General features: G+C 36.0%; 1 protein-coding gene across 11 annotated transcripts in view; it reads left to right on the forward strand.

Moving 5' to 3' along the window:
- Positions 1-15,550, forward strand: part of LOC120527673 (LIM and calponin homology domains-containing protein 1-like) — a 332,902-nt gene that overhangs the window by 209,295 nt on the left and 108,057 nt on the right. For 9 of the 11 annotated variants that reach the window (XM_039751356.1, XM_039751353.1, XM_039751350.1 and 6 more), the window contains exons 8-10: positions 992-1,244; positions 4,509-4,784; positions 12,066-12,401. In XM_039751356.1, coding sequence (XP_039607290.1) covers positions 992-1,244; positions 4,509-4,784; positions 12,066-12,401 — 865 coding nt within the window. The remainder of the gene's footprint in view (positions 1-991; positions 1,245-4,508; positions 4,785-12,065; positions 12,402-15,550) is intronic. The other 2 variants (XM_039751352.1, XM_039751361.1) reach the window with 2 other exon arrangements.

The following is a 15,550-nucleotide window of genomic DNA, read 5'->3' on the forward strand; positions in this document are numbered from 1 at the left end:
GAACTTTTCAGAGCTCCATCAGTTAAAGAAATGGTTTCAGAATTACTAAGCAAGGTTTTAGTAAAGCAACAGAGATCCGATTTTAAATGTAGGGTAATTTTACTTTGTGACAATGACATTACCGCTGCAACTTTATTTCCATATGAGCAAATGTTGAGCAAGCAACATTTCAAACTGATAATTGTTCTCCTCTTGCCCACATGGTTTTTCTCTTGATACCAAAGACCTACTAAGTTAACTTGTGCTTTGAAATTTACACAGGATGAATAATTTCATAATGGCTGGTTTCTACTTTGTGCTTGAAGCTAGACTGTGGCTTACCAGTCTAATAATAGAAAAAACGGGTTCAGAGTGTGAATCGATGGATGAACATACAAATAACCAATACGTAGCCCTGAATTTCACTCACCTCCTCACAAAACCTACAAAAATGTAATCTGCTTACCATCTTATGCAAACTAGAAAAATAAATTAATTTGCATTATAATGGAAAATTCAATTCTATTTCCTTCATGACGCGAAAGCCTTTGTCCTATACTTTTAGAATTCAAATTTGAAAACTACTCGGATGCAGTATTTGTGTGAAGTCTTCTGCAAACAGTTGTTATGCTTGGGCAGACTACAAAATTCGTTCATATTGTTTTTTACATTTCTACTGCTGTAATGTTATAATCATTTATTAGTGTATTCTCATCTGGGATTGCAGAGGGCAGTAATTTTATTAAATATACAGATCTATAAAGTTTTTAATAGCACACACTTCACCCGGTGAAGGTCCTTCGTATCAGACTGGCAGCATTGTGTCCATTGTCACTTTTTAAGGTCAGCGCCTCTTGAACATGGTGTTTACCAGACTACAGTACTGTGATGGCTCCATTGCTGCTGTGACTCACTGCCTCCCTAAAATGGACTAGGCAGGTTTAGTGTGTTGATGAATAGATATCTTTAGAATTATGTCACTATCTTGGTTGCTCTTTTCTGTCACTCACAGGTCGTGGAAGTGATTCTGAGTCTGATGTACCACACAGAAAGATGCCTGATGTGAGAAAAGATGATATGCTTACCCGTCGAACATCATGCAGCGAACCCAGAGCAGCAATGCCTTTCAATCAGTACCTTCCTAACAAAAGCAACCAGTCAGCATATGTTCCTGCACCACTGCGCAAGAAGAAGACAGAACGTGAAGAATATCGAAAGAGCTGGAGCACTGCAACTTCACCTATTGGAGGAGAGCGGCCATTTAGGTAAAAATCCTTTTCTCTTTTTTGATGTGTGAATTCTCTAAATTGTTCTGAAGAGAATGCAGCATGTGGCTGATGTCTCTAGGCTTAATTTGTAAAGGACAGATGTAATTATTTTTAACTGAACTTACTTTTTTGAATATAGTGGTTTCTTTTAGAAGTCTTTGGAATGTGTCTTGCTGCTTTTATTTTAAATGAACAGGCATTATTTAATGAAACTGAAATAACATTAAAGTATAGTACCGGTGGAAAATATAAATTATATGAAGTTTAGACGCCAATGAATGTATAAATGTGTATGATTGTATATAGTGTTATTTATAAATATGTATTATTATTATTATTATTATTATATGAATTGTCAGTTGTGTGGCCTGAAGTTTGAGTGAAGGCTTCCTGTCATAATGAGCCCTTAAGAAGAGAAAATATCTGTGTCGGAACAGGCAATTCAAGATAAATAAAATGACTATAAGTGAGTAACAAGGTAAATTTGAGTGGTGGACATGGACATTTTAAGTAATCACTTAGCGCAGGAGGTGGTCTGTGGCAGAAGTATAAATGCAAGATTAGATGACCTTTGAGTTTGAATGCAGAAAACAAAGGGCAAAAAGGCAAGAAAGGAAGAAGGTCGCCTAGATAAGAAATAAAATGGCAGGAGAGATCTTGAGATCGGGTGAATCTGAAGGAACAACTAGCTAGCTGGATACAAAGATAAAAAAGTTAAATTCAAGAAGCTTTTGGGATCTCTGTGGCCACGTTTACATTGAAAGGTTTGCTATGTTTTGTGGTTCTTTTGTGTATAATATATGTAGATAAGGTGGGTGACTGATTGGTAGCCACAACACCCTTTGCAAGTTCAAATGGCAATAAGCATAAAAAGCCACACTGTTTGTAACCCCCCACAAAAAAGCTTCACAGTGACTTTGATTGAAATATAAAAATGAGGAAAGTAGAAGAGGTTTACAGTGAGCTAGAACATTTCCATGCCAACAAACAATAGTAGTAAGGGGAGGATGCAGATGATGAATCTGTCATGACAGCTAAAGGTGATGTATGGGTAGAGCAGAGTTGAATCTGTTCATTAAATGATGATCAGAGAATACAATAATACGATAATCTGTAATTACTATTCATTTTTATGAATTATTGTGTGTGATAGTTGTTTTTACAGTGATGTTCCAACAGTAATAGAAGATTGTGATATTAACATGTAAGAAGTGTGCAGTTTACAGACTGGATCTACATAAATTTTTTTGCATTGAGTATGTTCTATTATTTATTAAAAGGCATATTTGTAAAAGACCTACTGCTGATCTGAACAACGGTATGTGACAGAGTTTGTCTTATTATAGTAAAAACTGCTCTTCATACAGAGGTGTATATATTCATATACTTGGTACCTTACTTCCCAAAATTCCTATTTACGGTATGTTTACCTTGTACAGTGCCATATGAAAGAACTGCAGTGTCTGCCAATACTATAATCAACTTATCTGAGCTCCATGTTTTGCTATTGCCACAGTGCTGATAGAAGTGACTTTCAAAGCTGTGGTTGCCAAAAAAGAATTGAAAAGGTTGTTTCGCGCGTAACAGTTACATTATGTATCCTATTAGGACAATACTTGTCTGCACACCTTTGAGTGGGTTAGTGAGCTGCAGACAGGTCCTGATGTTATGTCATGTTTATTTGTGAAGCTGGGATTTATATATGCATGTAAAATATTAACTTAGACTTCAGGTTTGCATTCATGTATTGTACATTCAGCATATATTTCATATTAACAGAAGAAGTTGGTCTCATCCAAATGTCAAGTTTGAATAGTAGAGACAAACTCTACCTTGACAACATACTTCTTTTTTTATTTTTATTTTTTTTATTTGGATAATCCCACATTTAAATACACCTAGCAGACCTTTTTATAATACAGTTCACATCATGATTCCTAAACAGAGATGGAACCAAAAGGAGTAGTGGCTATGAATTAAGCATAGTAGTTTAAGTAGGCTTCAATAAGTTTGATGCTATGTTAGAAAAAAAAATGTGAGCAAAACATGCAATACCCAGCTGTACCATGCTGCCAGCCTGGATGGCAGCCATGGGTCATCACCATACTCAGTAATGGCAATTCACCTCCATCACTGTCAACTAGATTTAACAATAGGATTTGTAGGATGAACCTGAGAATTGTAGAATGCCACAGGGAATGGAAGATTTAAATACCACTGTGAATTATTGAATCTCAGTGAAACAGGTGAATCCTTTATTTAAAAAAAATAAATTAATGTTATTCCAAAAAAATCTGTGCAAAAAAATTGAGTTTTTATTTATTTTTTTTTAAAGCTCTCTGATTTGTTAGGTTTAGGATTTTATGATTTAATCTGTATTAGATATACTGTAGATATTTTTTTTTTTTTTTGGCATGTAACAATGTGATAGTCAGATGACGCACAAATGACAAACAAAGGTTTTATTAGGAAATTTACTTAAAACACTTAACAAGTAAGAAGTATGAGAGCTACTGATTAAAAGAAATTCTGCTTAAAGGTATACATTAAAAATGATAAGAAAACATTTGTATTTTTACTTCATATGCAGTTCTAGTTACTCTGTGCTTGTTTGCAATTGAATTTTGAACTTCTTTGCAGGACCAACTGTTGCTGATGTAAATGCGTAGAATACAGTGTTTGCAAATATAAAACTCTTATGCACATTTGATCATTTTTGCTTTTGTCTCTAAATGACTCGCTGATTTTAAATATGATCTTTAAATCTTGGCAACAATCAGAAGCCATGTTTTCTCTAACTTGATTTGATACATTGTGTTATTTTTTTACAGTGCAAATACTATGTGAAGAAGTACTGTACACAAGCTGGATAATTCAATTGTTGTTTGATGGTGTTGTATTCTAAAACAATGTTAAAACATATATTTTTAGTCATACAATATTGGCAATTTTAGTCTTGCTTTAAATTGTTTCTTTTGCTGGAGTAGATGTAACAAAATTGTGACCTGAAATCATCTCTGTTAACCGTTACCCTCTCCACTTAAACATTTCCATTAATGCTCTGACCTTCTTGAGTAGGTTTCTTGATCAGCAGTGATTAAATTTACTTAAGTTGAATATGTTCCTGTTATTGAAGTTAACTGCAGTTGATCCTAAAAATTCAAGTCAGATTTGATTACATTTCATTTTGCCTGGTGATTGTGTTTGTGTGTGAATAAAACAGTCCAGTGCTGCTTTCTCAATTTGTGTTGTGTGACACAGTAGCCAGCCTGAAACAATCAATGAAGAGGAACATGAAGAACATCTCCTGAATGGTAGAGATGACACAATGCAGAAGGACTGCCACTTGACACAGACCATTTCTGTTCAGAGTGAGAGAATCACAGGAAACCATTACAACATAAATAAAGTAAATGAAAGGCAAACATTAAGGTTGGAAGGAAAAGATAAGGAAGAGGAGACCGAAGAAGAAAAAAAGCTGAAAAGACTTGCAAGAGCTGGCATTAAAGTTCTTCCAGCCTCAGTGCGCTACAGCAGGTTAGCAGAATGACACTGTGGTGCCCTAACAGGCATGCCAATCATGCATGTGAATGCATTAACACATTTTTCTTTTGTAGTTTAGTGTACTTTTTTTTTTTTTTAATGTAGTTTTGCAAAGATTGGCTTAGCAAGGGTTTCTTTAACTCTAGTAAATACACTTCAGCTTTTGCATATTGTTCCGGCCAGTGGTGAAAAAGGCATAATTTTTCCTTACTTGGTAAAGTGCAGCAAATATAGTCCTATAGCATTGCTGCAATGGATGGATTCTCTACCCTTACATGGCTCTTTGAGGTGGCTCACAACCCTTAAAAGGACTACTTGCCTTTTGCCGCACTAGTTGGAAAAGCATGCGACTTTGCAGGCTTTCCATTTATATAGGCCCATGCCACTGATGATGTAATGCCAGCTCATACTGGAGTGAGTCATCCCTGGTTGATGTTACTTGTCAGCTCTGTTACATAGCTCTCCTGCTAAATTCGCTATCCCCAGCGACCACTTCCAAGTCCTTGCAACAGCACACAAACTTTTTGACATGGCAGCGTGCTCTTCTCTTTCGCTTCAGTCGTGCAGCAGATGTATCAGCAGTGATCGTGAGCACTTTGTGCTCAAATGGCACAGCTGGGATGCTGAGTCCTGCACTGTCCTGCAGTGCATCAGAGGCGTTCAGCGCTGGTCAGTTTTCAAACCTCCTTGTGTTGATGATGCAGATGTACTGCTCTCTTAGTTGTTTTCCTTCACTGAACTGAAGCTGCAAACTGCGTTCCAGGTCTGGATCTCATTTCTGAGAGTCTCAATCTGCTGCTGTTTCACAACCACTCTACAACCTGCCTTTTCCTTTGCTTGTGTATTTTTACCACCAGCTCTGCTTCTCCCAATTCCCAACTCAATCTTCCACAATGTTCCCCAGCTTCATGGGCCTAAAGCTCCACCGGTGTCAGTGCACCCAGGCTTATGGACCTTAGCAGACGGAAAGCTGGTGGTGAGGCTGCAGAGGAGGCAGTCTCTGTGCTGTCTTCTCCTGTGTACTGCTGCTGCAAATGGCACTCCAAATTATGAGCCTGAGCCTGGAGACTTTCCAAAAACTCCTCTGAAGAGCCAAACTTTCTGTTTTTGGTCTCTGAGGTACTCGACACTCTGCTGAGTCGGACTGTAGGTTTTCTCATCTCACTCCTGACACCAATGTAACATCAGCACAGAGCGGCATAATGAATAGATTCTCTGCCCTTTAAATGGCTCTTTGAGGTAGCTTGCTGATGTAACTTGTCAACACCATTACAGTACATTTGTATAAAGTCCTGATTTTAGTACAAAATATTAAGACATTTTCTGCCATGGCTATACCGCATTTTCGGAATGTACGAAAGACAGTGTTACTTCCTATTAATATTTAGAATGGAGCTTTCCAAATTAAGTATTCGGTTAAATGCAATTGGGTACAAGCAAGCTAGTAGTGTTCAGTGAAAATGTAGTTGGATCTAGTCAATATCTCAAAACGTCAAATAAGTAAGCCCCTTCTTGTGGTTAATAAATAAACTAGTAATAAGCCTTAACCACTCAAGACAACCTTGGCATGATGAGTTTCTGGGTTTGAGAATACTCCTATGCCCATTTCATATGAAGGGTATAAATCAGTCACAATACTGATAATACTATTCTGATTTTTTTTTTATACCTTTCCCATTATAATTCTGAAAATGATAGAAACTGTAGTAATAATATTCTGCTCCAAACATGTGATGCAAAAATATATATGCAATGAATATAGTGTCTCTGCAAATAATAATTTAATTATGCATAATGGAAATTTAAAAATACAGTGATTAAAAATTCTATGTTCTATTAAATGTATTTTATTTTGCAGACTTGCCAACAGTTTGGCTAATCGTTAAAGCTTTCAGCAGAGGAAACTTAAAAAAAAAAAAAAAATCATGCCACTGTAAATCTGGATAGAATTAACTAAGGTGTAATATATTTTCTTTGCCCAGTGTGCCAGTTTTAAACAGTAAAACCAATGCATGGAACAGAGGCTGACCCACACAGATGGCATTGGCACACATACTGCAGATCCTGTAATGTTTCAGTAGAATGTCTAGGACTGAAAATAGTGCATGATATTCAATCCTTGCATGCAACTCTTAAACAGAGGTGATTGCATATAAAACTATTAAAGAGCAATGCAGACCTGTGCTGAATGAAAATATTGCTGTGCTTAATGCATACTGTATGTATGTTTATAGAAAACCTAATAATCACTTTTCATTTGTTCTGCATAACTGCTGATTTGAAGGATGTACTGTATATGTAATGCAACAATGTTACCAAACCCAATGTGTCAAAAAAAAAAAAAATGGTATAGTATACAGAAACCAAGCTACAGATGCATTGGATGAAAAGTTGTGCATTGTCACACCTACAGAGTATGCCATATGGAAAAACTTGAAATACTAAATAGGCGTCTGTCCTGTTCTTGGCTCCTGTATCGCTGTGGCTCTTTTAATTTTCTAGAAAGTTATGTGTGGAATGTTACTTTGGTCCCAAATAAGTGATCTGTTAGTCACAACTGTTAGTGGTCAACTTGGAAATACTGACTTCTTTCTATTTCTTTTGCCATACAATTCATCAACTAAAGCAAATCTGAGATGCATAGTGTTGCAAACTCGTTCCTACAGTCATGGCAGAAAAATTTCCAGCAGCTTTCTTAAAATATAAAAACAGTTTTGCAGCTATTATAATAACAGGAGCCCTGGAGCAAAAGAGCTTCCATTCTACCTTTTCAGCATTTTGCAGCCAGTTGGTGGTTTGTATCTGCAGTTGCAGTCAACTTTGAGGAGGTATGTTTTTACCACCCGCAACACTCGCAGACTGGCAAGAGTATTGTCTGTTTTTACACATTTTACTGTGCCCTGTGGAATTATAATCAAATTTAAAAACATTATTTTGATAAGATATTACAGGAAATATATCATGAGATTAAAGTTGTAAAGGTACAAAGCAATGCAAAACATCTTTTCAACAGTGCTTCTTATATTTTGGGCATTTGTTTAAAAATAGAAAAGTACTGAGAGAGAAAGCTCTTAACCCATGAAGACAATATGATGAAAATTGACTCAAATAATAAATATAAATTTCATAGATGTGAAATCTAATGATCTTGACATTATAAACATTTATGATTTACTTCTCCACTCCGATCTAAACTAGAGACAAAAGAATTGTCTCTCTTAGCTTCATCTGTGGAAGTTTTTGAAGTGAAATAAAAACATACAAAGGAAGTGCAGCTTCAGCTTTTCGATCGCTTACACTTTGCTGAAAACAAACCTGTGTTCAAACTGATAGTTTGGCAACAGTCAGCACATATAAACAGCTTCAGTCTGAAGAGACGTGCTGTCATGTAAGTGATTTTTAACACAAAACAAGTCATGACTATTTGGTAATTTTCATCTCTTCTGCAGGGCTTAACTTGTCTGAAAGCCACAAACAAAAATCAAGAATGCTTAAAGACGCATCGTAACAAAGTACCTTTTGGATTATGTAGGAGTATACAAACGAAAATCCAGCTAATTTTGTAGGGCTAATATTAAAAGAAATAATAATTTAAAGCATGTGTATTAACTTATACATTATAAGTTATGATGAGGTTATCAAAATATATACACTTTTTAATTTTGCTCTGTCACCTGCATTGCTAAGGCATGTGGGTGCCACAGTGTAGTAACCGTAGTATTTTCACTTCCTGCTTATTAGTCCAACCATTATGTGTTTTTATATATATATATATATATATATATATATATATATATATATATATATATATATATATATATATATATATATATATATATATATATAAATATTTATTTATTTATATATATATATATATATATATATATATATATACACACACACACAGTGGTGTGAAAAACTATTTGCCCCCTTCCTGATTTCTTATTCTTTTGCATGTTTGTCACACAAAATGTTTCTGATCATCAAACACATTTAACCATTAGTCAAATATAACACAAGTAAACACAAAATGCAGTTTTTAAATGATGGTTTTATTATTTAGGGAGAAAAAAAATCCAAACCTACATGGCCCTGTGTGAAAAAGTAATTGCCCCCTTGTTAAAAAATAACCTAACTGTGGTGTATCACACCTGAGTTCAATTTCCGTAGCCACCCCCAGGCCTGATTACTGCCACACCTGTTTCAATCAAGAAATCACTTAAATAGGAGCTGCCTGACACAGAGAAGTAGACCAAAAGCACTTCAAAAGCTAGACATCATGCCAAGATCCAAAGAAATTCAGGAACAAATGAGAACAGAAGTAATTGAGATCTATCAGTCTGGTAAAGGTTATAAAGCCATTTCTAAAGCTTTGGGACTCCAGCGAACCACAGTGAGAGCCATTATCCACAAATGGCAAAAACATGGAACAGTGGTGGACCTTCCCAGGAGTGGCCGGCCGACCAAAATTACCCCAAGAGCGCAGAGACGACTCATCCTAGAGGTCACAAAAGACCCCAGGACAACGTCTAAAGAACTGCAGGCCTCACTTGCCTTAATTAAGGTCAGTGTTCACGACTCCACCATAAGAAAGAGACTGGGCAAAAATGGCCTGCATGGCAGATTTCCAAGACGCAAACCACTGTTAAGCAAAAAGAACATTAGGGCTTGTCTCAATTTTGCTAAGAAACATCTCAATGATTCCAAGACTTTTGGGAAAATACCTTGTGGACTGATGAGACAAAAGTTGAACTTTTTGGAAGGCAAATGTCCCGTTACATCTGGCGTAAAAGGAATACAGCATTTCAGAAAAGAACATCATACCAACAGTAAAATATGGTGGTGGTAGTGTGATGGTCTGGGGTTGTTTTGCTGCTTCAGGACCTGGAAGGCTTGCTGTGATAGATGGAACCATGAATTCTACTGTCTACCAAAAATCCTGAAGGAGAATGTCCGCCATCTGTTCGTCAACTCAAGCTGAAGCGATCTTGGGTGCTGCAACAGGACAATGACCCAAAACACACCAGCAAATCCACCTCTGAATGGCTGAAGAAAAACAAAATGAAGACTTTGGAGTGGCCTAGTCAAAGTCCTGACCTGAATCCAAATGAGATACTATGGCATGACCTTAAAAAGGCAGTTCATGCTAGAAAACCCTCAAATAAAGCTGAATTACAACAATTCTGAAAAGATGAGTGGGCCAAAATTCCTCCAGAGCGCTGTAAAAGACTCATTGCAAGTTATCGCAAACGCTTGATTGCAGTTATTGCTGCTAAGGGTGGCCCAACCAGTTATTAGGTTCAGGGGGCAATTACTTTTTCACACAGGGCCATGTAGGTTTGGATTTTTTCTCCCTAAATAATAAAAACCATCATTTAAAAACTGCATTTTGTGTTTACTTGTGTTATATTTGACTAATGGTTAAATGTGTTTGATGATCAGAAACATTTTGTGTGACAAACATGCAAAAGAATAAGAAATCAGGAAGGGGGCAAATAGCTTTTCACACCACTGTGTATGTGTGTATGTGTGTATGTATATGTATATGTATATATAGTAATCCCTCCTCCATCGCGGGGGTTGCATTCCAGAACCCCCCGCGATAGATGAAAATCCGCGAAGTAGAAACCATATGTTTGTATAGTTATTTGTATATATTTTAAGCCCTTATAAACTCTCCCACACTGTTAACATTATTAGAGCCCTCTAGACATTAAGTAACACCCTTTAGTCAAAAGTTTAAATTGTGCTCCATGACAAGACAGAGATGACAGTTCTTTCTCACAATTAAAAGAATGCAAACATATCTTCTCTTCAGGAGCAGAGAATTTCAGAGGGAGAGAGAGAGAGCGCTCGCAAAGAAAACAATCAAAAAATCAATACGTGTGCTTTTAAGTTTGGCGAAGCACCGCAATAAAGCAGCATTTTTTAGAGGAGCGTCAGTATCTTCTAAGCAAACAGTCTCTGTGCAAACAGCCCCTCTGCTCACATCTCCTCCGTCAGGCTCAGAGAATCTCAGAGAGAGTGAGAGAGAGCGAGATTAAAGCAAACAATCAAAAAATCAATAAGTGTGCTTTTGGAAGCACTGCGATAAAGCGGCATTTCTTAGAGGTGCCTCCGTATCAACTAGGCAAACAGCTTCTGTGCAAACAGCACCTCTGCTCACACCCCCTCCGTCAGGCGCAGAGAATGTCAGAAAGGGTGAGATAGAGGAAGAGACAAGCAAACAATCAAGCTCCACGGGGGATGCATATCTTATAGCATTGAGGAGTTTTAGTTAATATGTAATACATGCTCTGATTGGGTAGCTTCTAAGCCATCCGCCAATAGCGTCCCTTGTATGAAATCAACTGGGTAAACAAACTGAAGAAGCATGTACAGGAAGTAAAAAGACCCGAAGCAGCGAAAAATCTGCGTTATATATTTAGATATGCTTACATTTAAAATCCGCGATAGAGTGAAGCCGCGAAAGTCGAAGCGCGATATAGCGAGGGATTACTGTATATTTATTTATTTATATAATGCATTTTCTTATGACAATTGTAATATGATTGTGTTCCTAAGCTAAATCAGTACACACAGAGATCTGGGGGGTATCCGGGCTTGCACTTCCTAGGAGATGCTTCTGGAAATAAGCCCCCCTCCCCATAAAAAGACCCTTGCAGTCAGTTGTTAAAGATATAATAATGAGAAGCTGTTTTACAAGTTAATAAATAAAATTCTTACAAATTTAGTGCATGTTTTCAGAAAAAAAATAACCATATTACTTGCTAAGTATAAATATAGTGCTACTTTGACTGTTAATCTGGTGTCTTAGCAGTAAGAAAAAAAATTAAATATATTGGTATAATTTGGATGCCCTGATTTAATACAAAAAATTCAACATGTATGCAGCTTTTTCCTAGTTTAAATTTGCTTGATGATAAAATACTTGCCTTTTTTTTTTATTTGGGAAATTATATTTTTTGATTATCATTTAAAAAATTTTTTGCTTGAAAAGGATTATAATGAATCACTTTTAGTACAGATGTCTTTGTTTTTACTAACTTTAGTGCCTAGTTTTACCTTTTAAAGCAGTGATTCATGTTATAGGATATAAGATGAACCTTTAGTAGTTTTTCATTGAATGTTCGACTGTTTTGCTGCATTAACGTGGAATGAAGAAGTGTGCCTCATGCTGTTGTTTCTGCATGTTGCTCTTTACAAATACTTATTAACTACATGAAGGTTCATTCTTATTAAATTAAATGTCCTCTTCAACCCAAACCCTAACAGCTCACAGGAAACAAGTAAAGAAAAAAAAGCAGCTGCTGCATCTGTAATACTGAGTCAGGATAATGACTTTTTACGAAATGAGTCACAGCATGGGCTAGACTCTGAAGAGGAAGAGGATGAGCAGAGGTTTCCCGATGTAGAAAAAGATGATTTTGCTCTTAGAAAAGCTAAAATGAATCAGTTTAAGCCCAAACTTTCTCCAAATCAATTCATTCCATCACCAACTGCCAGTAAAGAGAAAGAAGCTGCAAAAGACATGAAAAGAGATTTGCATCATAGCAGAGTTTGTGTCCAGGACAAGCCATGGCAACATTGTTCTTCTAGATGCGCAGATAGGTAACTTTTACATTGTGTGTCCATGAATGGCTTATCAACTTTTTTGATTCTGTCCTGTGTTATGTCATTTATTATTGGCTTGACATTTGATTAATTATAGATTCTGTAATGTATTTTCTTTTATTAGTATGACTCTACAATGACTATGGCATTCAAAGCATAGGTTATAAGTATAACAAACTATAGAAGAAAAACATTTCACTACTTCTGTTTCAAGGCTCATGTCTTGTTACTAATAGGTTTTTTTTTTTTTTTTTAACAGATTTTATTTCAGCAGGATTTAAACTCTTAAGACATTTTGTTGTAGAGTGTTGTCTGCATTCATTTTATATGGAATTTTGGCAAAATGAAATGCACATTTCTCAGAACCTGGTTCCAAACATTATCCTTTTATTGCAAATGCATATGTCCATTTTTTGCATATGTTAATATGTGTATTACAGCATGCTTCCACATAGTTGCAGCTTTGTGTGTCTTTGTATCTGTGTGTAATCACCCCAATCACAGTGAAGAAACGAAGAGGAACTTAAAATAAGCTAAAGTAGCATTTCTGTAGTTTGGCCAGCTCAAGTGGTACTTTTTTAGTGCAGGATGGTAATGTCTCTTCAAAGTTGAATTCCACCGGTTTAGCTATATAAGCTGTTATGCTCTCCATCTCTTATATTAGGGACCCTCAGAGGGCCATAGTGCCTGCAGGTTTTTCGCTTCAACAAGCTACTAAATCAGATGACTGATAAAACTAGGTATTTAATTATAGGGCTTGTTTGTTCATTCATTCATCTAAGACAAATTTTAACTACATTGTAAAGTAGGAGCCCTAAATTACAGTCCTGGAGGATTCACTTCAACCAGTTTCTTAATTAGAGCCTATTTATTTGTTGCTAAATCAATGCATTTTTAAGCTCAATTTCAGTTAATTCATTTGTTACGATTTGGAACCTTTAGTTGCCTTTTGTAGTTTTAAACATCTGCATTTAGGTTTTGTTTATCCAGCCACCAGTTATTAACAAAATGATAAGAACAAAGAAACCACCAGCTCTCCAGCTAACTTGGTTCTATTTGAAGTTGAAAATATGCATCGTGGGTATTTGTGTCAATAAAATGTTTAGAAATAAATTAGGGAAATGGGATGAACCATAAAGTGCAAACTATCCAGAAAACATATTAATAAGGTTCTCAGTAAAGGAAACTCTACAATGTAATTAAAATTTGTTTTGGATGAATGAAAGCACTGCAAAGCCATATAGCGCTGAATACCAAGTTTCATTATATGCTAGGACTGTCTTCCAATAAGGAAATTGGTTGGAACAAAAACATTCAACTCTCCAAAACTCTGATTAAAGACTCCTTGTCTATAGCTATATAATACAGTAAGGGCATTCCATATCAGCCTTAACATACTGTATGTGCTAACCATCCCAAGCACTGAGTGGAAAAACAAACTTACTGTAAGTAAATTAGCTGAATGACCTTTCTTGTTGTGTGTGCATATCAACATATACATATTATATCTATTTACAGAAATTAGGTATGGACCATGATTGTGCCTTGAGTATGTTTGCACTGTTGGCATAAGAGACAGACTGAGCAGCAAACTGTGGATGCAAAGAAAAACATTCTAAACATTAAGTTATCATTCATATGTTGGTAACACTATATAAGAACTCGTTAGTAGGGTTGATTGGTGAAATTTGAAGAAGCATTTTCCACAGCGAATATGCAATGTTCACCAGTGACCTTGTTCGCCAAATATTTTCCTGGAAATTCACCGTGAGGCCAGGTTGACAAACATGTTTTCCCAGATCCCCTTGATGCTTTGAAAGGCCAACGTTCTTTTAATCACTCGCCACTGCACCACATGGCTAACTTTGCCATGCCAACTGAATGCAAGTGTAATTAGCCAAGACCTGCAGGAACGAGTCAAAACAAGGTTTACAGGAGCCTTCCCCCTTCCTGAGCCCGCAAACACATGACACCCTATAAAATAATTGAAATGAAACATTCAATATTATTATTTACTAGGCATTTTTATTTTCCCAATGGAATAAAAAAAAAGTGTGAAGCATCCGCAAAAATAAATTGAATACAAAAAATACACTCCACGTGCTCTGAGCCACAACTTCATACAATGGAACAAGCCAGGCCCATGCTGCTACTTTGTGGCACAGCCAAATGACTGGATCTTTCTAAGCAAAATGATATAGAGAGAGATATATATTTTTTTTTTTTTTTTTTTTTTTTAACCTACTTATTGCTAGTTTGTGACCATTTGTTGTTTGTGGGTTTTTTTTTTTTGTCTCTGTGTCTTTTATTGTTTCAAGCACATTAGTGTAGTGATGTATACTGCTGCCTTACAGCTCAGGTCACAATTTTTGCCATTTTTTTGATGGGCAGACTTTTCCCTAGCCCTCAGGAACACTTAAAGTAAAAGACCATTGCACTATTATAATCAACTCAAAACTAGTTCAGTTCCTCCTTCTCTATCAACATCTTTGCATTTCACAGATTTCAGCAAAGTTCTTAAACATTTCCATGATTTTGCTAAACTCACATCAGTGTGAACTCTGTGGGTTTCACTCATCATTAGCAAGCATTATGTAGTGCATCTTTACAATAATTTACGCAATAGTTGCAGATCTTTTTGAAGTACCTAATCTAAAACTGAAATTATCAATTGATTGTGAAGTTTTGTAAGGGTTTGTTAATAAAGGTTAGTACAGTATACGGTTTTACAGCCACTTATTATTCAAAGGAATATACAGAATGATGTTTCTTCAAGGCAGTTATTTCCAGAAGGGACATATTTGTCAACTTATTTAAGAGTCATTATAGGACCATGAGAATTACATGCTTTTAAATATAATGCGACTTATTAATGTAAGCAGTTCATCGCCTCCTTCTTTGAAACTCTTTAATTTGAAAGTAAATAATGCTTTGGATGATTTTGTTTTTCTTCTAAACTAATCTGGATGCCATTCTCTTTCTGCTTACCATCTTGTCATTTGTTTTAGCCAGTGTCAAAAACTTTGACAAAACCTGACCAAAAAATTTCCTATACCATTAATACAGAGAGGTTGAGACAGACCGCACTTTAAACAATGAACACAAAGATGACTTAATTTATTTAACCTGCTGTCTCACTTGGCCTA

This window comes from Polypterus senegalus, chromosome 4 (genome assembly GCF_016835505.1).
Source record: "Polypterus senegalus isolate Bchr_013 chromosome 4, ASM1683550v1, whole genome shotgun sequence".
In the NCBI taxonomy this organism is placed as follows: Eukaryota; Metazoa; Chordata; class Cladistia; order Polypteriformes; family Polypteridae; genus Polypterus; species Polypterus senegalus.